General features: G+C 40.9%; 1 protein-coding gene across 4 annotated transcripts in view; it reads right to left on the bottom strand.

The window, feature by feature from the left end:
• The window catches only part of LOC118395305 (tetraspanin-5-like), a 44,790-nt gene extending 30,026 nt beyond the window's left edge, over nucleotides 1-14,764 (bottom strand). For all 4 annotated transcript variants that reach the window (XM_035789012.2, XM_035789015.2, XM_035789014.2 and 1 more), the window contains exons 1-3: nucleotides 14,364-14,764; nucleotides 8,791-8,841; nucleotides 7,530-7,676 (exon numbers count right to left, since the gene is read on the bottom strand). In XM_035789012.2, the coding sequence (XP_035644905.1) occupies nucleotides 7,530-7,676; nucleotides 8,791-8,841; nucleotides 14,364-14,447 (282 nt within the window). In that variant the 5' untranslated portion in view covers nucleotides 14,448-14,764. The remainder of the gene's footprint in view (nucleotides 1-7,529; nucleotides 7,677-8,790; nucleotides 8,842-14,363) is intronic.
• Nucleotides 14,765-22,872: the final 8,108 nt, after the last annotated feature.

Here is a 22,872-nt window from a genome sequence, read left to right as displayed (position 1 = left end):
TAACTACAGAATAAGTGAGAAATTCTAGACAAACTAATTACTAGTCTGCAGCTAGAAATGACATAAACCTAGAACGAGAATAGCGACAACCGCAGAACAACATCTATTCTAACATTCCCAAATGGTATCTATACTAACCACCTATGACTTTGATCTTCAGGGAAACACAACCAGAAACTTTTCTGTTGACTCTCTCCAGCAGATGGACCGGCGACCACAAAGAAAGACATACACTCGTAAATATGTAAATTGCTATTTATTTTTGAATGAGCGGTCATTCATGTAAAGTATTAGCAATTCCTATGAGTGTAGTTATCCATTCTGTTCTCCCGCTCTTTCTCAGTCCCCACCCCTTTTCTTTTGTCTCCCAAGCCGTCATATCGGCTTAGCTCACGAGGGACTTTTCCATCATGTTATCAACGCATTGTGTTAGTAACCAATATCTACTGTTTGTTATGTATTTCTGTGATTGACTAAGTTAGTTAGTAAAGAAATAATTAAGCCAATTTGTATATCGCTGATTCATAATTTATGCTAGAGTTCATGAAAATAACCAATAATTTTACAACGTTTGGAATGAGACTAACGAAAGGTAAAGAGTTATAAACATTAATAGATGACTGTACTCGATAAGATATGAAAATATCTGAAGAGTCAATTCAGGAAATACTCTATTAAAAAAATTCTGTGGTGCCCCAACTTCCTAGTTAGTTAAAGTTTACATGATTAGTTTAACCTCTTGGATTTAGGGGGCGCTATTTTAATTTTTGGATGAAAAACGTTCCCGTTTTAAACAAGATATTTTGTCACGAAAAGATGCTCGACTATGAATCTAATTGACAGCTTTGGAAAGAAGACACTGATGTTTCCAAAACTGCAAAGATATTGACCGTGAGTGCCACAGAACTGATGTTACAGCTCAGTTGGTAGAGCATGGCGCTTGTAACGCCAGGGTAGTGGGTTCGATCCCCGGGACCACCCATACGTAGAATGTATGCACACATGAATGTAAGTCGCTTTGGATAAAAGCGTCTGCTAAATGGCATATATTATTATTATATTATAAAAATCCAACCAGGAAGTGCTGCATTTTTTGAAACCGCCTCATGCCAATGACTCCTTATATGGCTGTGAATGAGCTACGAATGAGCTTACGTTTACCACTTTTTCCCCAAGGTGTCTACAGCATTGTGACGTCTTTTTAGGCATTTCCATTGAAGAATGGCTGTAAGGGACCATATATGGCATGTGGTCACATGGTGTCTCCCGCAGAAAACCTTGCGTAAAATACTGAGGTAGCCATTTTTCCAATCGCTTCTTATGAGAAACCAACTGCCTCGAGGGATATATTATCGAATATATTTGTTAAAAACACCTTGAGGATGGATCCTAAACAACGTTTGCCGTGTTTCTGTCGATATTATGTAGCTCATTTTGAAAAAAGTTTGGCGTTATAGTTGTAGCATTTTTCGGTCGATTTCTCAGCCAAGCATGGTGAAGAAACGGGAGCTTTTTCGCCTACAAAAATGATATTTTTGGAAAAAGGAACATTTGCTATCTAACTGGAGGTCTCCTGAGTGAAAGCATCCGAAGTTCTTCAAAGGTAAATGATTTAATTTGGTTGCTTTTCTTATTTTCGTGAAAATGTTGCCTGCTGCCAGCAGAGCCTAGCATAGCATTATGCCATGATAAACTTACACAAATGCTTGTCTAGCGTTGGCTGTAACGCATATTTGGAAAATCTGAGATGACAGTGTTGTTAACAAAAGGCTAAGCTTGTGTTTGAATATATTTATTTCATTTGCGATTTTCATGAATAGGAAAAGTTTCTAGGGGTATTTATGTCCGTTGCGTTATGCTAATGCATTTGAGGCTATGATTACGCTCCCGGATACGGGTTTGCTTGTCGCAAGAGGTTAATTGCGTAATGATAATTACACTTATAGAATTTATTTGATTAAATAACTGTCTTCACATTTAATGATAGTCCAGACACGACACTTGGTTATGACATCATGAAAGAATTATGTGATCTCTAAAACCAGCAAACCAGTTTACAGCCAGGATATGAAGCCATTATGTTTTCGCATTCCATCTTTTCCCCACTGGATAGAAGCATATCACAGTATATGAAACATGAACAAATGCTACATATTTGTAGATAAAGCAACTGAACTTGTAGATAAAAAAACTGAGCTAATCAACACTGCCAACCAAATATATTATGCAAACACATTAGTAATCACTGTTGTTGTTTTCAAGCTTTCTATTATCAGCTACCCCTTCCATCACCCAGTTCAAGAGAACCCGGGGGTGTAACCAAGCCATCAGAGAGATAATTAATCTATTCTGGACCTCTAACAATTCATTGCCAATCTATTCAACATTGCATTTTCTAAGAGATGTTGCCTTGGTTTATACGACTCAATATAAAGCTTTTTGTCTAAAACCTCCCTTTCATCTACACTCCTGGAAAAAAAGGATTCTGAAAGGGTTCTTTGGCTGTCCCCATAGGATAACGCTTTTCGGTTTCAGGTAGAAGCCTTTTGAGTTCCATGTAAAACCCTCTGTGGAAAGGTTCTTCAAAGGGTTATTTTTGGTTCTTCAAAGGGTTCTCCCATGGGGTCAGACAAAATAACCCTTTAAGGTTCTAGATAGCACCTTTTTTCTAAGAGTGTACCATATTTATATCAAAGGCCCACCAATCCCAAACTGGTTTTCTGGTTGAGATGTCATGATATAACCAGATTACAACCAAATGGTCTCTGTTACCCAAGGTCTCTTTCGTGACGACATCAAGAAGCCATGGTAAAGATTTTGGTTGATATCTGTTCAACCATATTACGACCTGATAAAGACATAATTTTCTGGTTGTTAAAAAGATGTTAAAAAAACATCCTTAAACAAACTGACCTAACCATGACTTCATAAAAGACATCACATTGGAATAAAATACATCATTAAAGACATAATTGAGAGCAATAATTCACCAGTCCAAACAAAACAAAAACACACACCTGCTCCGTAAAGCTGTGTGCTCTGGTTTAGTACACACATTGTAGTGGACCTACAGTTGAAGTCGGAAGTTTATATCCACCTAAGCCAAATACATTTAAACTCAGTTTTTCACAATTCCTGAAATGTAATCCTAGTAAGGATTAAATGTTAGGATCACCACTTTATTTTAAGAATGTGAAATGTCAGAATAATAGTAGAGAGAATAATTTATTTCAGCTTTTATTTATTTCATCACATTCCCAGTGGGTCAGCAGTTTATATACACTCAATTAGTATTTGGTAGCATTGCCATTAAATTATTTAACTTGGGTCAAACCTATCGGGTAGCCTTCCACAAGCTTCGCACAATAAGTTGGTTGAATTTTTTGGCCCATTCCTCCTGACAGAGCTGGTGTAACTGAGTCTGATGTGTCGGCTTCCTTGCTCGCACACACTTTTTCAGTTCTGCTCACACATTTTCTATGGGATTGAGGTCAGGGCTTTGTGATGGTCACTCCAATACCTTGACTTTGTTGTCCTTAAGCCATTTTGCAGCAACTTTGGAAGTATGCTTGGGGTCATTGTCCATTTGGCAGATCCATTTGTGACCAAGCTTTAACTTTTGTTTAATGTTGCCTCAAAAAAATCCACATAATTTCCCCCACTCATGATGCCATCTATTTTGTGAAGTGCACCAGTCCCTCCTGCAGCAAAGCACCCCCACAACATGATGCTGCCACCCCTGTGCTTCACGGTTGGAAAGGTGTTCTTCGGCTTGTAAGCCTCCCCCTTTTTCCTCCAAACATAACAATGGCCATTATGGCCAAAAGGTTATATTTTTGTTTAATCAGACTGGAGGACATTTCTCCAAAAAGTATGATCTTTGTCCCCATGTGCAGTTGCAAATTGTAGTCTGGATTTTTTGAAAGCGGTTTTGGAGCAGTGATTTCTTCCTTGCTAAGCGGCCTTTAAGGTCATGTCGATATAGGATTAGTTTTACTGTGGATAAAGATACTTTTGTACCGGTTTCCTCCAGCATCTTCACATCGTCCTTTGCTATTGTTCTGGGATTGATTTGCACTTTTTGCACAAAGGTACGTTCATCTCTAGGAGACAGAACGCATCTTCTTCCTGAGCAGTATGACGGCTGCATGGTCCCATGGTGTTTATACTTTTGGAAATTGCTCCCAAGGATGAACCAGACTAGTGGAGGTCTGGAATTTTTTTTTTGAGGTCTTAGCTGGTTTCTTTTGATTTTCCCATGATGTCAAGCAAAGAGGCACTGAGTTTGAAGGTAGGCCTTGAAATAAATCCACAGGTACACCTCCAATTGACTCAAATGATGTCAATTAGCCTATCAGAAGATTTTAAAGCCATGACATCATTTTCTGGAATTCTCCAAGCTGTTCAACCTTTTTGGGATAGGGGGCAGCATTTTCACTTTTGGATGAATAGCGTGTCCAAAGTGAACTGCCTCCTACTCTGTCCCAGATGCTAATATATGCATATTTTTATTCGTATTGGATAGAAAACTCTGAAGTTTCTAAAACTGTTTGAATGATGTCTGTGAGTATAACATAACTCATATGGCAGGCAAAAAGCTGAAAAAAAATCCAACCAGGAAGTGGGAAATCTGAGGTTTATAGTTTTTCAACTCAGCCCCCATTGAAGATACAGGGTGATATTAGTTATGTTTCACTTCCCAAGGCTTCCACTAGATGTCAACAGTATTTAGAAACTGTTTTGAGGATTCTACTCTAAAGGAGGGGCTCATAAGGCCTCTTTGAGTGAGTGGTCTGGCAGAGTTCCACAGCCTCGGGTCTGGCGCGCTCACGTGAAAGGTAGCTACATCCCACTTAATTTGTACAGACAAAGGAATTGTCCGGTTGGAACATTAACCTCTTAGAGCTCCCCCTCTATACTGCCCCCGTTGGAGAAAGTGTGTACCCATAGTAAACTGAAAATATTTTTTCCCAAAATTGCTAATATATGCATATAAAAATTATTATTGAATAGAAAACACTCTAAAGTTTCTAAAACCGTTTAAATTATGTCTGTATGTAAAGCAGAACTCTCAGGGCAGCCTTTCTCCCAAATTCTCTCTTGTGAAGAGAAAAGTTGGGTCAACTTTGACGTCATGGCCCCCCCCCCTGCCCAGGCAGCTACGGATCCAGGAACAGTCTCTATCTGTTCAGCGCGATGTCAGCTTTCAAATGGCACGTTCATTGTGAGAATCCCACGAGCCCTGCACGTTTGGCGGGCGAAATTGCTCGTGTCCCTCTGAAAAACAGGCACTCTTTTGCGCGCTGCCGATTTGGAGTACGTCTTTTTCCATGATCCAGCATTTGAAGCCGGATTGTCTGTTCGCGCTGATCTTTGTTCTACATGCTAAAAACATCATAAAGCTCGATTTTTCACATTGTTTGACCAGTTTAGTGGACATATAATATGTAAATTGGAAGTTTTGATGCGCAAGAGTGCTGGACCAGAAGTTATTTTGGATGCATTTCAGCCGAAGCTGTTAACATGTGCTAATACAGAGATACACAACGTGAAACCAAACAATGTATTGGGTAAGTATGACTCCTTCTACGTCTTCTGATGGAAGAACATCAAAGGTAAGGGAATATTTATGTGGTTATTTGGTGTTTCTGTGGACTCCAAACGTAGAGGAGACATACTGCTAATATCTGAGCGCTGACTCATATTATAGCCCAGTGAACGATGTCTGTAACGTTAAAAATAAATGTAATACAGCGGTTGCATTAAGAAGAAGTGTATCTTTGTAAATATATGTAGAACATGTATATTTAGTCATGTTTATTGCTTGTTATCTGACGTTATCTGTCGGAGCTATCATCATTTCTCCTGACATTTGAGTAGCATTTTTTGAAATGTCGTCATTGTTATTGTTATTGAAAACAAATTAAATGTACTGTGTAACATGTAATATTACTGTCATCTGATGAAGATTTTCAAAAGGTTAGTGAATTATTTATTTTTTAATCCTACTTTTAAATTGTATTTAACGCTTGCCTTTTGTTTCGGTGGTTATCTTATATAAATATGTGCTATGTTTTCGCCGTAAAACATTTTAGAAATCTGACTTGCTGAGTAGATTAACAAGATGTTTATCTTTCATTTGAGCTATTGGACTTGTTAATGTGTGGAGGTTAAATATTTTTAGGAATATTTTTTCACATTGTGCGTTATGGTAATGAGCTTGAGCCGTAGTCACGATCCCGGATCCGGGATGGGGAGTTCTAGTGAAGTTTTACGTTAAAAACATCCTAAAGATTTATTCCATACTTAGTTTGGCATGTTTCTACGGGCTGTAATGGCCAGACCTGAACGCGCTTTTGGATTTGTTTACCAAATGCCCGAACAAAAGAAGATATTTGGACATAACTGATGGACATTATCGAACAAATCAAACATTTATGGTGGAACTGGGGTTCCTGGGAGTGCATTCTGATGAAGATCATCAAAGGTAAGTGAATATTTAAAATGCTATTTCTGAGTAATGTTGACTACCCAATATGGCGGGTATTTTTTTGGCTGCTTTGTTGTTTAAAGGCTGTACTCAGATTATTGCATGGTTTGCATTCTCCATAAAGTTTTTTTGAAATCTGAAACAGCGGTTGCATTAAGGAGAAGTTTATCGAAAGTTCCATGTATAAGTCGTATCTTTATCAATGTTTATTTTGAGTACTTCTGTAAATTGATGTGGCTCTCTGCAATATCACCACATATTTTAGAACTACTGAACGTATTGCGCCAATGTAAACTCAGATTTATTTTATATAAATATGAACTTTATCAAACAAAACATACATGTAGTGTGTAACATGAAGTCCTATGAGTGTCATCTGCTGAAGATCATCAAAGGTTAGTGATTAATTTTATCTCTATTTCTGCTTTTTGTAACTCCTCTTTGCTGGAAAAAATGGCTGTGTTTTTCTGTGACTTGGTGGTGACCTAACAATCGTTTGTGGTGCTTTCGCTGTAAATCCTTTTTGAAATCAGACACTGTGGCTGGATTAACGAGACTTTCCTCTTTAAAATGGTGTAAAATACTTGTATGCTTGGGGAATTTTAATTATGAGATTTCTGTTGTTTTGAATTTGGCGCCCTGCACTTTCACTGGCTGTTGGGAGGCGGAACCCCAGTCCTAGACAGGTTAAAAGCACAGTCAAATTAGTGTATGTAAACTTCTAACCATCTGGAATTGTGATACAGTGAATTATAAGTGAAATAATCTGTCTGTAAACAATTGTTGGAAAAATTACTTGTGTCATGCACAAAGTAGATGTCCTAAACGACTTAACTATAGTTTGTTAACAAGAAATTTGTGGAGTGGTTGAAAAACTAGTTTTAATGACTCTAACCTAAGTGGATGTAAATGTCCGACTTCAACTGTATAATTGCTTGGTAGGGTAGGGTTAAGTATTGACAAGGGGAGGAAAAATACTTCCAATGTTATGTCATATCAATGTAAAATATAATGGTCTCGAATAAAAAGGGGAACATACAAACTTGAGAAGGAAAGAGTTCTCCCTCAGTGCTCCGATGCAGCCGGCAAAGCCAAGAATAAACATAACTCCTCCCACCACCAGGAAGAGCCAGACGGGGTCAAAGCCCCCCAGGTCTGTGATGGACGAGATGTTGGAGAGCACACCCTGGAGAGAGAGCGAGAGCGAGAGCAAGAGAGAGAGAGAGATATCACTAGATAAAATTGACTCGTGAAGAGTCAATTAGTCATGTTCTTTATTCATAGTCAATCATGTCAACTGTTTTAAAGAGTTTGAAACATGGAGCTTGAGCAATGGAGACCTTATTGGACGTACAAAAATAATTCCACTCTAGGACTCTCATGACAAAGACACAAGCATTTTGGGCTCCCGAGTGGCACAGCGGTCTAAGGCACTGCATCTCAGTTGAAGAGTCGTCACTACAGTCCCTAGTTCAAATCCAGGCTGAATCACATCCGGCCGTGACTGGGAGTCCCATAAGGCGGAGCACAATTGGCCCAGTGTCATCTGGTTTTGGTCGGGGGAGGCCGTCATTGTAAATAGGAATTTGTTCTTAACTGGCTTGCCTAGTTAAATAAAATAAAAAACATATACATGCATGCACGCACACATCCACACCAGGATATGTACACGCACACACATATATGCATGACAACTTGGAAATATGAGCCAAAAGAAGAGAACCATTTTTTCATTGTGTTATCCCTAATAAATACAAATGAACCTGTGAATGTCCAATCCATTCAGGAGCTATTGTGTAGTCACGCTTCCCACAGGAAAACTCCAGTGTTTTCACTTTTTTTTGACAGAAATGATCGCATGCAGGGCAGGTGGATGTGGAATACTCTTTAATATGGGTCAGTCTCGTCATAGACTTTATAAACCTGTGATCTATTACCATGGCATATGATACTTCTTTATTGGTAGAACAAAAATAATAAATAACACTAGGATCTCTTCTGTAACACTTAAAGCCTGCAAGCATAATGCTTTATAACTTGTTATAAGAATGTATATGAGCCTTTATAATGTGTTATAAACAGGCTTATATTGACTCAAATTGGCTGGTATTTAGTCTGGATCATTATTAAATAATTATAAGACATTATGCTCAAAAAGTCTTACAATGCATTACAACTGCATCATAATGCACTATAACTGCAGACACTTGCAATGTGTTTCGAATTCGTTGAGCAGTCAGCTAGCAGATCATTAGTTATCTAGAAGATACAGGACACCCAGGGATCTCAGCTGGACTCACCTTCTCGCTCCATGCCCAAAGCCCTATGCCAAGGAACGCCACTCCAAGTAACTGTGAACCACGAGAGAGAGAAAGTATTTTAGATATGACTTATTAATCTAAAACTAGAGACATCCTCTCTGGCTTATCTACTGAGTTGTGGTTGAGGAAAGTTATTCCACCATTAATCAACCATCAAGACATGAAAAATGTGCACAGGTATGCTGTGCTGAATATTGTTGGGGTTAACATCAACCAATTATTGCTGTTATGTAGGAGGATTCCTCAATTTATTGGGGCCAGGAATTTAGAACTGCCATAACTCTATGGACTAATACGCAAAATTATATAACCCTGAAATAATGTGAGCAAAAATACTACAGCACAATAGCCTCCTGCATTTCCATCAATGCGATACCCGTAAAAGCTATTGATGAGGGAGAAACTGTACAGGCATTTCATTAACTGGGTTATCATCTTGTGCTAAAGCACATGGACTGAACCACTGTTTATGTTACATAATAGTCGTCACAGTATCCAGGACAAACCCTTAAATGTACATGGCCCTAGTGTCGGAGGCTTTCTAGGGCCTCCTACGGCACTAGGGCCTCCTACACTAGGATGAATCTTTAAAAGCAATTTGAAAGCATAATAAAGGAAGCACAAGTTTTCTGCAGAGATACAGTTTGCTCTTTCAGTGCTTTGATTTAAGAACAGGTCATCGGTGTGCCATGTATCTTAAATTATAACATTGTAAGTATGACATGGCCCTCAAACCTAAGCCTTACACTTGCCTGTAGCTCTTCCCTGCCCTCAAGATGGTAAAATGATCAAATCAATTAAATTGAAATTATATAAGACACTTTTTTGATATGACGATGACCACAAGAGTTGGGAAAACAGCACAAACAGATCTTAGACCAGGCTAGATTAGGCCTTGAATTGTTCTGGACTAAAGAGCACTCTAAGTGCCAGTTTCCATGATACAGATTAAGCCTAGTGCTGGCTTAAAAACCATATTGAAATTGAGATTGTCCATTGAAAATTATTACTAGTCCAAGAGGCTTATATTCAGGAAACTGGCTCAGAATCGCCAAATAGAAAGCTCTTTTTAGTCCAGGACTAGGCTTAATTGTGTCCAGTGAACCTGCCTATAGGTTTTATATCAATGGATCTACATCCTTACAACAGAAGTCATATATACTTGAATTAATATAGTGCACATCCATCCGTAACAATTAGATTTGCCCCACTGTGTTTTAGAGCGCCGTAGTGTACATTTAACCTGAAGTTCACTTCACCTGTCAAGTTATGCTGTACAAGATGTGAGGATCTACCGGACATGAAAATAAATAATTATCCCAAAATTATTCATATGATTTTTTGTTGTTTTATAAGACAAGGATTCCATCAGTAGTCTACTGAATGTATAATCTAACCTATCAATCAGCACGGGAACATCTTACAATGGCAACTAGACTATGGGAAGCACTGTGTCAACAGATATCACAGACTATATACCAGGTTATACTGTATGACTCAGACAATCAATCTGATATATAATTACATTTACATTTACATTTACATTTGTTTTCTGGTCTTTTTGGAAGATCATTTAATGTGTTACAGACTTCTACATTTGTATGTACAAAGATACCTAACTATTTTGGATAGATGTAATTCATGCCCCCTTATCCTTTACAAATTCACTTCAGTGAAGTTTGCAATCATGACCCACTTTAAATGACATCCAGTGATACACTATTGAATTTCAGCCACTTTACAACCTGCCCCCATGTACTGTGCTGTATCTTGAAATCAGTTTTCTTCTGGATGGAGGGGGCTCAGATGCATTACATTTATCATTTAAGTCATATCTTATCTAGGTATTCCCTTAAAGGTATTCCTTGAAGTGGGGTTTCAGGTGTCTCCGGAAGGTGGTGATTGACTCCGCTGTCCTGGCGTCGTGAGGGAGTTTGTTCCACCATTGGGGAGCCAGAGCAGCGAACAGTTTTGACTGGGCTGAGCGGGAACTGTACTTCCTCAGTGGTAGGGAGGCGAGCAGGCCAGAGGTGGATGAACGCAGTGCCCTTGTTTGGGTGTAGGGACTGATCAGAGCCTGGAGGTACTGAGGTGCCGTTCCCCTCACAGCTCCGTAGGCAAGCACCATGGTCTTGTAGCGGATGCGAGCTTCAACTGGAAGCCAGTGGAGAGAGCAGAGGAGCGGGGTGACGTATATAATGGTTCACTTCAGAAGACATAGTCGAAACACGTTGCATGCACCATATCTGCATTTGTTTTCTGGTCTTTTTGGAGTGTATTGATGGCGAAAATGATATAATGTGTTACAACTTCAATACATTTGTATGTACAAAGATACCCTATCTATTTTGGATATAGATGTAATTCATGCCCCCTTATCCTTTAGTGGCACTCGACCTATTGTCACTTCAGTGAAGGCAATTTGCAATCATGAATTTGGGGTCCCACTTTAAATGGTTCCTTAGCATAGATTCGAATAGAATAGATACACTATTGTCAATTTCATAAGAAACAGACATTCGTATACTGTATATCTCAACCTGCCCCCATATACTGTGCTGTATATACACACGTTGAAAGGTGCAGTGTCAGCCATGGAGCAGCTCTTCTGGATGGAGAGCAGTTTAAGTGTAAATGCCTTGCTCAGATGCACAAATGCAGTTGATGGTACCTGCCAGTACTGGCCAGTTTACGCCTGGCCCAAGGCTTGAAACAGCAACCTTCCAGCTACTGGTCCAACCAGGCAACCTGCCTCCATGGTAGGCAGGCACAATGAAATGATTGTAGAGAGAAATATTAATATGATAATACAGTATTGTGACAGTAGACTCCTTAGGCTACAACTTGAGTAATTACATGTTAACATTACATTTGTAAACTCAACAATATCCTTGACATTGTGCATGTCACAAACATGTACATGGAACAAGTAAACCTACCTAGACTTCAGTTACACTGTAGCCTACCTACACTCATCTGCCAGTTTATTAGGTACACCCATCTAGTACCGGGTCATACCCCCTTTGCATCCAGATCAGCCTGAATTCTTCGGGGCATGGATTCTACAAGTCAGAAACGTTCCACAGGGATGTTGGTCCATGCTGGACAGTGGTACACCACCGCCACTAGCCTGTACCGTTGACACTAGGCAGGATGGGTCCATGGACTGAGGCTGCTTAGGCCAAATCCTGACTCTGCCATCAGATGCACGACGCAACCGGAACCATGATTCATAGGACCAGGCAATGTTTTTCCACTCCTCAATTGTCCAGTGTTGGTGATTGCATGCCCACTGGAGCCCCTTCTTCTTGTTTTTAGCTGATAGGAATGGAACCCAGTGTGGTCATCTGCTGCAATTGCCCATCTGTGACAAGGATCGAAGAGTTGTGCATTCTGAGGTGCAATTCTGCACACCACTGTGCAGAACTGTTATTTGTCTGTTTGTGGCCCGGCTGTTAGCTTGGACTAGCTTGCAATTCTCCTTCGACCACATGCTGTTTTCGCCCACAAGACTGCCGCTGACTTTTTTGTTTTGTTTTTTTGTTGCATCATTCTAGGAGGAGCAATCAATTTTCATGAACCTAAAAAACTGACCGGTGAGTGTATATCTACTCCAGGCTATAATTACATATAGGCCCCTATGTATGCAGTATGGCTATAGGGTTCAATGGAGAATGCCATTAATTTTCACAGATTTGGAGGCAAGGCCTCAGTTCATGCATTCTACAGCCTACTGGCAATTGATAGATGTACGGCCAGAAGGAAACACAGTATCCTTAACCTTGTTCTGAACACCTCCAAAACAAAGGTAATAATGTGGTTTAGTAAGAAGAATGCCCATCGTCCCACAGGTGTTATTACAACCTCTTGAGGGTTTAGAGCTTGGGAGTAGTTATTTTATTTTACCTTTATTTAACTAGGCAAGTCAGTTAAGAACAAATTCTTATTTTCAATGACGGCCTAGGAACAGTGGGTTAACTGCCAGTTCAGGGGCAGAACGACAGATTTGTACCTTGTCAGCTTGCAACCTTCCGTTTACTAGTCCAACGCTCTAACCACTAGGCTACCCTGCCGCCCCTGGCTAGACGGTACACTGTCCTTCTCTCTGCACATATCAAAGCTGCAGGCTTAAGTTAAATCTAGACTTGGTTTCCTCTATCGCAATCGCTTCTCTTTCACCCCAGCTGCCAAACTAACCCTGATTCAGATGACCATCCTACCCATGCTAGATTACGGAGACATCATTTATAGAACGATAGGTAAGGGTGCTCTTAGATGTTCTTTACCATTCGGCCATCATATTTGCCACCAATGCTCCTTATAGGACACATTACTGCACTCTATACTCCTCTGTAAACTGGTCATCTCCGTATACCCGTCGCAAGACCCACTGGTTGATGCTTATTTATAAAACCATCTTAGGCCTCACTCCTCCCATATCTGAGATATCTACTGCAGCCCTTATCCTCCACATACAACACCCATTCTGCCAGTCACATTCTGTTAAAGGTCCCCAAAGGTCTTTTCAGTTCGCTGCAGCTAGCGACTGGAACGAGCTGCAACAAACACTCAAACTGGACAGTTTTATCTCAATCTCTACTTTCAAAGACTCAACCTTGGACACTCTTTCTGACCTTCTTGCCCTTTGTGCTGTCGTCTGTGCCCAATAATGTTTGTACCATGTTTTGTGCTGCTACCATGTTGTTTTATGTTGTGTTGCTACAATGCTGTATTGTCATGTGTTGCTGCCTTGCAATGTTGTTGTCTTAGGTCTATCTTGTTGTGATGTGTGTTTAGTCCTATATTTAAATTGCATTTATGTTTTATTTCAGGCCCCGTCCCCGCAGGAGGCCTTTTGGAAGGCGGTCATTGTAAATAAGAATTTGTTCAAAACTGACTTGCCTAGTTAAATAAAGATTAAATATCAGATAAAGTAGATATTTTTCTCAATAGTCTGCATGTTGACCTAATTGTCATGCACAGTGATGCCAAGATGTTGCAAAATAGAAACAATAGAGGGAGCATGTTTTCAGATGTAAGCTGCTATAGTTTGCATTTCATTTAAGGAGTGCCATGAGCAGTAGGCCTACAAATTTAATGACAAAAAAATGACATTATGACGTAATCACAAATGGATGCTTAGAATTACAACGAGCAGCAAGAGGAAAGCTGCTTATCTAGGTCCGGACCCCGCGTTTATAAAAATAAACCATAATTCTACTATTTTAATTCAACATTGCCGCATTTACCACCGATTCGGCTATTATTGGTGTCCCGTATGTTAGTCTCCTCATAAAGCACCTATTCAATGTTAATAATGGTCGACCAATAACCTAATGTGCACTGCATTCAGATTTCAATTCGATCAATTATGTTATTTATTGCATCCGTTGATGTAAGACTTAAAAAAAAACATTAATGATACAAATTCCTTGCCCATTTTCCCCCATATGTGAAACGCAGGCCAAGGTTGAAAAGCATTTCAATATGATGTAGGCTAGTCTATAAAGCCATGACAGACACTGAAAACGTCATATAGCAGATTTACTTACCCAAAATATTATATTGAATCCAAATATGAAATATTTGATACAGCAACTGACTTCATGAGCCTTGAAATACTTTCCGGACATCATTTGGCTCGTATTTACAAATGTCGCCCACCAGAATAGGGCTTAAATCACATCCAATCTGGTTTGGGTTCGACAGTTCGTTTCGGAAACCCGCAGTTAACGGTTCAACCAGTAGAAATGTTCCGACAATTGTTCAGCGTGTAATAACGTTCAACATCTTGCTTCCTCTTTGAAATGCGTAGGGTCACAAACTATCTGCTTTAAAACAAATATCGAATGTCGTATCCTATATATATATATTTCACCTACAGTATATGAGCCCAACCAGATTAAAACCTTTCTTCTGTCTGGTCCATGATCTAGACATGGCTGTTATTTGATGGACGTGTCTGCCTACCAATGAGAGCTTTCATGTCATGACTATATATGCCACGTTCAAAACAACTGGGAACTCGGAACATGAAACTTGGAAATCTACGACTTCCGCGCGTTCAAAACAACGGGGAAACAGCTAGTTTTGAACAGTCATCCAACTCTGAAATCCTTTTTCTGGAGCTCCGATTTTCCGTCCAGAAGTTCACGGACGTCATGATTTGACCTCATATTTTTCCGAGTTCCCGGTTGTTTTGAACGCGACAATAGACCTTTAACAAAGATAGACCACAGCCTGTAGTTTCCAACGGGAACAAATGAGTCAAAGTTGGCAGAACAATTAGGAGGTGGGCAGAGCCAAGCACGAGCTAGCGATATCATATTGGCGTGTTCTAGCATGTATTTGCAAATTTCCGTAAGAGAACGCAAAAACTAGTTTCACCCTAGCACTCCTGAACGTTTTATTTATAAAACAAATGTTTGGCAAAGGGTAAAGTCTACAAATCTATCTTTCATTGCCGGCCACTGGGCTTCTTCTCACCATCACATTTGATAGTGAGTGGAAACGCCAAGCGGATGCTTCACATTTATACATCATTGTTCTGTCTGTGCCTATACCCTGGTTTTAATGTCCATGCCTATACCACAGCGCAGCAGTTGGTTTTGACTTTGCCTAATGAGCGTTGGGCCGGTAACTGAAAGTTTGCTAGATGGAATCCCAGAGCTGACAAGGTAAAAATATGTCGTTCTGCCTCTGAACAAGGCAGTTAACCCACTGTTCACAGGCTGTAAATAAGAATTGGTTCTTAACTGACTTGCCTAGTAAAATAAAATAAAAAGCAGCCTGGCAAAGTTGCATATTAAAGAAAAGCGTTTACACTCCTTCTGATGAGAAATGTACTAAATTAGTTTAATTCTTTTAGGAAATAAGTAATCGAGACAATTGTCAAATTGTTCTTAGGGGATGTGTGTGTGAATGGGGGTGAACTGCAAACTTGTGGCGCAGCAGTCTAAGGCGCTGCGTCTCAGTGCAAGAGCTGTATCATATCCAGCTGTGAGTGGATATGGGCAACGCACAATTGGCCCAGTGTAAACAATCATTTGTTCTTAATTGACTTGCCAAGTTAAATAAAGGTTACATTTAAAAAATATAAAGAAATGCCCATAGTTCAATAAAGACATGTTATTGATAATTACAGTCAGCAGCCATATCACCTGGCATTCTTCTGCTGTCCCGGGTTGCACCCAGTTGGGCTTTGGAAGAGGTTTCTACTGTGATGAGGACACTGTTCTCAAAGGGTGCCTCCCTTGCTAAAACTATAAACTGATGCCCTGATTGAGGACAAGTATTCCAGGGCAGGGCTGTGCAGACGTTTCAGTGGGCAGGGGCTCAAAATGTGTTAATCAAATGTTATGCTGCTGTGGCAGTACTGTTGATATTTAAAGTATGTAGCTTGTCTCACACAAACACACCTATAGCTAGGTGAGGACTTGGGTTAGGTATTCTGGTCCTGCCTAACACACACATCACAAGACATGCATGATCGGATACCGGGAGCTTGCAATCTCAGTGGACAGAATGGGAAACAGGCGCAACCAATCGCGAGCGAGATCCAAGGCAGACCAAAAGGCGAAACCAATGGACTGGGTAGGGGGTGGCGAACTTGACGGCGACCTATACCACCACCCAATGGGGCACTTGGTGATTGGGAGGGCAAAGGGTGATTATTATTTTGCGACACTCGCGCACGCGATGTGCAGGTCTGGTCAGCATGTTAATGGCTTTATTGCTTCACCTTTCTTGTCCACTGAACCAGCCTGTCGATTATTCAAAAGCAAACATCCCATTACTGATTAGACATAATTTTTTCTAATTTCTTATGTTCTAACAGGCAAGATCTGAAAGACTAAATGTAACTTTTTTTTTTATGATTGTTGTTTTCATTGCATTTGTTTTTATTATGAAAATATAGTTGTTTGCAATGGGACTCACATGATGATATACAGTGCCTTGCGAAAGTATTCGGCCCCCATGAACTTTGCGACCTTTTGCCACATTTCAGGCTTCAAACAAAGATATAAAAATATATATTTTTTGTGAAGAATCAACAACAAGTGGGACACAATCATGAAGTGGAACGACATTTATTGGATATTTTAAACTTTTTTAACAAATCAAAAACTGAAAAATTGGGCGTGCAAAATTATTCAGCCCCTTTACTTTCAGTGCAGCAAACTCTCTCCAGAAGTTCAGTGAGGATCTCTGAATGATCCAATGTTGACCTAAATGACTAATGATGATAAATACAATCCACCTGTGTGTAATCAAGTCTCCGTATAAATGCACCTGCACTGTGAGTCTCAGAGGTCCGTTAAAAGCGCAGAGAGCATCGTGAAGAACAAGGAACACACCAGGCAGGTCCGAGATACTGTTGTGAAGTAGTTTAAAGCCGGATTTGGATACAAAAAGATTTCCCAAGCTTTAAACATCCCAAGGAGCACTGTGCAAGCGATAATATTGAAATGGAAGGAGTATCAGACCACTGCAAATCTACCAAGACCTGGCCGTCCCTCTAAACTTTCAGCTCATACAAGGAGAAGACTGATCAGAGATGCAGCCAAGAGGCCCATGATCACTCTGGATGAACTGCAGAGATCTACAGCTGAGGTGGGAGACTCTGTCCATAGGACAACAATAAGTCGTATATTGCACAAATCTGGCCTTTATGGAAGAGTGGCAAGAAGAAAGCCATTTCTTAAAGATATCCATAAAAAGTGTTGTTTAAAGTTTGCCACAAGCCACCTGGGAGACACACCAAACATGTGGAAGAAGGTGCTCTGGTCAGATGAAACCAAAATTGAACTTTTTGGCAACAATGCAAAACGTTATGTTTGGCGTAAAAGCAACACAGCTCATCACCCTGAACACACACCATCCCCACTGTCAAACATGGTGGTGGTGGCAGCATCATGGTTTGGGCCTGCTTTTCTTCAGCTGGGACAGGGAAGATGGTTCAAATTGATGGGAAGATGGATGGAGCCAAATACAGGACCATTCTGGAAGAAATCCTGATGGAGTCTGCAAAAGACCTGAGACTGGGACGGAGATTTGTCTTCCAACAAGACAATGATCCAAAACATAAAGCAAAATCTACAAAGGAATGGTTCAAAAATAAACATATCCAGGTGTTAGAATGGCCAAGTCAAAGTCCAGACCTGAATCTAATCGAGAATCTGTGGAAAGAACTGAAAACTGCTGTTCACAAATTTACATTTACATTTAAGTCATTTAGCAGACGCTCTTATCCAGAGCGACTTACAAATTGGTGCATTCACCTTATGACATCCAGTGGAACAGCCACTTTACAATAGTGCATCTAAATCTTTTAAGGGGGGGGGTGAGAAGGATTACTTTAACCTATCCTAGGTATTCCTTAAAGAGGTGGGGTTTCAGGTGTCTCCGGAAGGTGGTGATTGACTCCGCTGTCCTGGCGTCGTGAGGGAGTTTGTTCCACCATTGGGGGGCCAGAGCAGCGAACAGCTTTGACTGGGCTGAGCGGGAACTGTACTTCCTCAGTGGTAGGGAGGCGAGCAGGCCAGAGGTGGATGAACGCAGTGCCCTTGTTTGGGTGTAGGGCCTGATCAGAGCCTGGAGGTACTGAGGTGCCGTTCCCCTCACAGCTCCATAGGCAAGCACCATGGTCTTGTAGCGGATGCGAGCTTCAACTGGAAGCCAGTGGAGAGAGCGGAGGAGCGGGGTGACGTGAGAGAACTTGGGAAGGTTGAACACCAGACGGGCTGCGGCGTTCTGGATGAGTTGTAGGGGTTTAATGGCACAGGCAGGGAGTCCAGCCAACAGCGAGTTGCAGTAATCCAGACGGGAGATGACAAGTGCCTGGATTAGGACCTGCGCCGCTTCCTGTGTGAGGCAGGGTCGTACTCTGCAGATGTTGTAGAGCATGAACCTACAGGAACGGGCCACCGCCTTGATGTTAGTTGAGAACGACAGGGTGTTGTCCAGGATCACGCCAAGGTTCTTAGCGCTCTGGGAGGAGGACACAATGGAGTTGTCAACCGTGATGGCGAGATCATGGAACGGGCAGTCCTTCCCGGGAGGAAGAGCAGCTCCGTCTTGCCGAGGTTCAGCTTGAGGTGGTGATCCGTCATCCACACTGATATGTCTGCCAGACATGCAGAGATGCGATTCGCCACCTGGTCATCAGAAGGGGGAAAGGAGAAGATTAATTGTGTGTCGTCTGCATAGCAATGATAGGAGAGACCATGTGAGGTTATGACAGAGCCAAGTGACTTGGTGTATAGCGAGAATAGGAGAGGGCCTAGAACAGAGCCCTGGGGGACACCAGTGGTGAGAGCGCGTGGTGAGGAGACAGATTCTCGCCACGCCACCTGGTAGGAGCGACCTGTCAGGTAGGACGCAATCCAAGCGTGGGCCGCGCCGGAGATGCCCAACTCGGAGAGGGTGGAGAGGAGGATCTGATGGTTCACAGTATCAAAGGCAGCCGATAGGTCTAGAAGGATGAGAGCAGAGGAGAGAGAGTTAGCTTTAGCAGTGCGGAGCGCCTCCGTGATACAGAGAAGAGCAGTCTCAGTTGAATGACTAGTCTTGAAACCTGACTGATTTGGATCAAGAAGGTCATTCTGAGAGAGATAGCGGGAGAGCTGGCCAAGGACGGCACGTTCAGTTTTGGAGAGAAAAGAAAGAAGGGATACTGGTCTGTAGTTGTTGACATCGGAGGGATCGAGTGTAGGTTTTTTCAGAAGGGGTGCAACTCTCGCTCTCTTGAAGACGGAAGGGACGTAGCCAGCGGTCAGGGATGAGTTGATGAGCGAGGTGAGGTAAGGGAGAAGGTCTCCGGAAATGGTCTGGAGAAGAGAGGAGGGGATAGGGTCAAGCGGGCAGGTTGTTGGGCAACATGTGGGAAGGGGGGAGAGCGTGTGGGCAGCCCGGGATCACAAACTGTTCTGGAGTCTCAAGGAAGAGCTTTTGTAGATAGGGGTACAAGGCAAAGAGAGACATCAATATAATTTTACCTCTGTTAATAGTTCCTGTGATGTAATCATATACATTATACCTTTTAACCACAGATCTCAAAGAGCACTTTACACATATTTACATGCAGGTAAGTCACCAAATCATTATTATTATTACAAATGCTCTCCATCCAACCTCACTGAGCTAGAGCTGTTTTGCAAGGAGGAATGGGAATAAAATTCAGTCTCTCGATGTGCAAAACTGATAGACATACCACAAGCGACTTACAGCTGTAATCGCAGCAAAAGGTGGCGCTACAAAGTATTAACTTAAGGGGGCTGAATAATTTTGCACCCCCAATTTTTCAGTTTTTGATTTGTTAAAAAAGTTTGAAATATCCAATAAATGTCGTTCCACTTCATGATTGTGTCCCACTTGTTGTTGATTCTTCACAAAAAAAGACTGTTTTATATCTTTATGTTTGAAGCCTGAAATGTGGCAAAAGGTCGCAAAGTTCAAGGGGGCCGAATACTTTCGCAAGGCACTGTATACAAATGAAAAACCTAAATTGTTTGAACACATATATAGCTAACAGGTGTAACTTCGAAGTGAAAGTAGCAGTATGGTCCAGGCACAGGAGGCAACAAATGTGCAAATGTCCTAAGGATAGTTTTCACAGCTGTAAGTTGACCCATTATCATCCCTCTCATATGGTCCAATAGCCAGTTGTGTATCTTTAGAGCCCTCTATGAAGGTCTGAAACAAATCTCTCAATGAGGCTTCTTGTATTTTGTTAGTAAAACTTAGCATAACAGTTCTACTAATAATTATTCTGAATAATAACAATAGGACCATTATTTTTGGGGAAAATACATACTTCCCATCAAGTATTATTATTATGAATTAAGAATACATTTCTTTACTGAAAGGTGAAGAATCTGTAGTTTGTTGTGATTTCAATAGCTTAAAAAAAAATCCTGTATAATAACCTTTTTTCCAACATATTGAGTATTTAGTGTTAGTGGTCCTTCTGTAGCTCAGTTGGTAGAGCATGGCGCTTGTAACGCCAGGGTAGTGGGTTCGATTCCCGGGACCACCCATACGTAGAATGTATGCACACATGACTGTAAGTCGCTTTGGATAAAAGCGTCTGCTAAATGGCATATATTATATTATATTATTATTATTTGTCAGCAAATAGCCTATGAATCTAAAACCATAAATTAAAATATTTTTTTTAACTCAGGAAAATTATCGTTATAATACCATTATTGCACGTAAAGCATATGGCATTGGTAATTGCATCCCTAAACGATGTGTAATGCCTATTTCGTTAATACAGAGACAAACAATACGATTTTACTTCTGAAGTGAGAAGACATCAAAAGACAACATGTCAACAGGAACTTGAGGAGGCAGTTTGCTGACAAATTTAGCACGTGCTTTGTAGTAGCCTACTAAATACTTCAAGGTTCTCTGTTAAGTTAAGTTCGGTCTAGGGGCACTTAAATTTCCCCGGTCATAAAACAAAACTTTGACATCCATTTCCTCCACGTTTGGCTTGTGCTTTTTCATCCAGGAGCATTGCTTGCAGGATGCCAAAGTTTGTGAGCAGTTGCAACTTGTAGAGACGATGCATATATTTTTCTCAAAAATCATATCCATATGCATTCTGCAAACAGAAGTATGTAATATAATAATAATAATATATGCCATTTAGCTGACGCTTTTATCCAAAGCGACTTACAGTCATGTGTGCATACATTCTACGTATGGGTGGTCCCGGGAATTGAACCCACTACCCTGGCGTTACAAGCGCCATGCTCTACCAACTGAGCCACAGAAGGAACACGTGGATATATGTGGATATACACTGCTCAAAAAATAAAGGGAACAATAAAATAACACTAGATCTGAATGAATGAAATATTCTTATTAAATACTTTTCCTTTACATAGTTGAATGTGCTAACAAAATCACACAAAAATGATCAATGGAAATCAAATGTATCAACCCATGGAGGTCTGGATTTGGAGTCACACTCAAAATTAAAGTGGAAAACCACACTACAGGCAATACCAACAGCGAACACAGCGACCACACTTCTTGCGTTCACTGCTCACCAGTCAAATTTGCCAAGTCTCTGGAGTTGAAATGCAAGAACCACTCAGAAAACTAAAGTGGTGACGGTGTTGGAGGACTGTCAGTGCGAATTGAAAGGACTGTGCTCCCACAGCCGGCAAGGACCCTCTCTTTTTGATCCAATCTTAATTGGAAACATACTGTAATGACCTGACTAGATCATAAAGGAACAATTGTCCAGACAGAGGGTTGAGTTTACGAATTGACGGTTTATTAAAACAACTTTACACAGGCTACTGTTTGGCCGTAGCCCACGCCAAATAAATGAAAGATACCCCACAAGCCAATCGTGACCTTCTCTTGTGAAGCCCAGACGTAAAAGAGAGAGCAAATGCTAAACCTGGTCTTAACTTCCAATGCTCCATCCCCCTGCCCAACCCCCCTCCACGGCACTCCACCAACCGCCAGGAAGCCCGGGATCAGAACATTCCAGGCATTCCCGTGATTGGCAGATAGCAGGTTGATTGGCATGTCGGACCCCGCGAACACTGGGTACTGGTAAGTACAACACAACCACCTACTAGCCTAACACATACAATACCATGAAGGAGATTCAGCATTTAACATAACATAACATATGCCATTTAGCAGACGCTTTTATCCAAAGCGACTTACAGTCATGTGTGCATACATTCTACATTCAGCATTTCACATTATTCTGTACATAAATCCGAGACACTCCATTTATAGGTTACGTTTTGTAAGGTATGTATTCATTTGTGGATGCCCATCATCCATATCGTATGAAATGTTACGAATTGCAATTTATACATTTTACGAATTTGCATAACATACACTATGTTACAAATTTGCTCAAATTTATGTTACCAATTCCAATTGGTTGTTCTTAGGGTTACAGTAGTTGCAAAGTAGATAAAAAGTAGTTGCAAAGTTTCTAATTCGCTAAAGTTGTCCATGATGGTATTCGAACACGCAACCTTTGGGTAGCTAGATGTTTCCGTTATACACCCACCTATGGGG

This window comes from Oncorhynchus keta, chromosome 16 (assembly GCF_023373465.1).
Source record: "Oncorhynchus keta strain PuntledgeMale-10-30-2019 chromosome 16, Oket_V2, whole genome shotgun sequence".
Lineage (NCBI taxonomy): Eukaryota > Metazoa > Chordata > Actinopteri > Salmoniformes > Salmonidae > Oncorhynchus > Oncorhynchus keta.
Note: the sequence above shows the minus strand (reverse complement) of the source record. Positions and strands in the feature narration are given on the sequence as shown.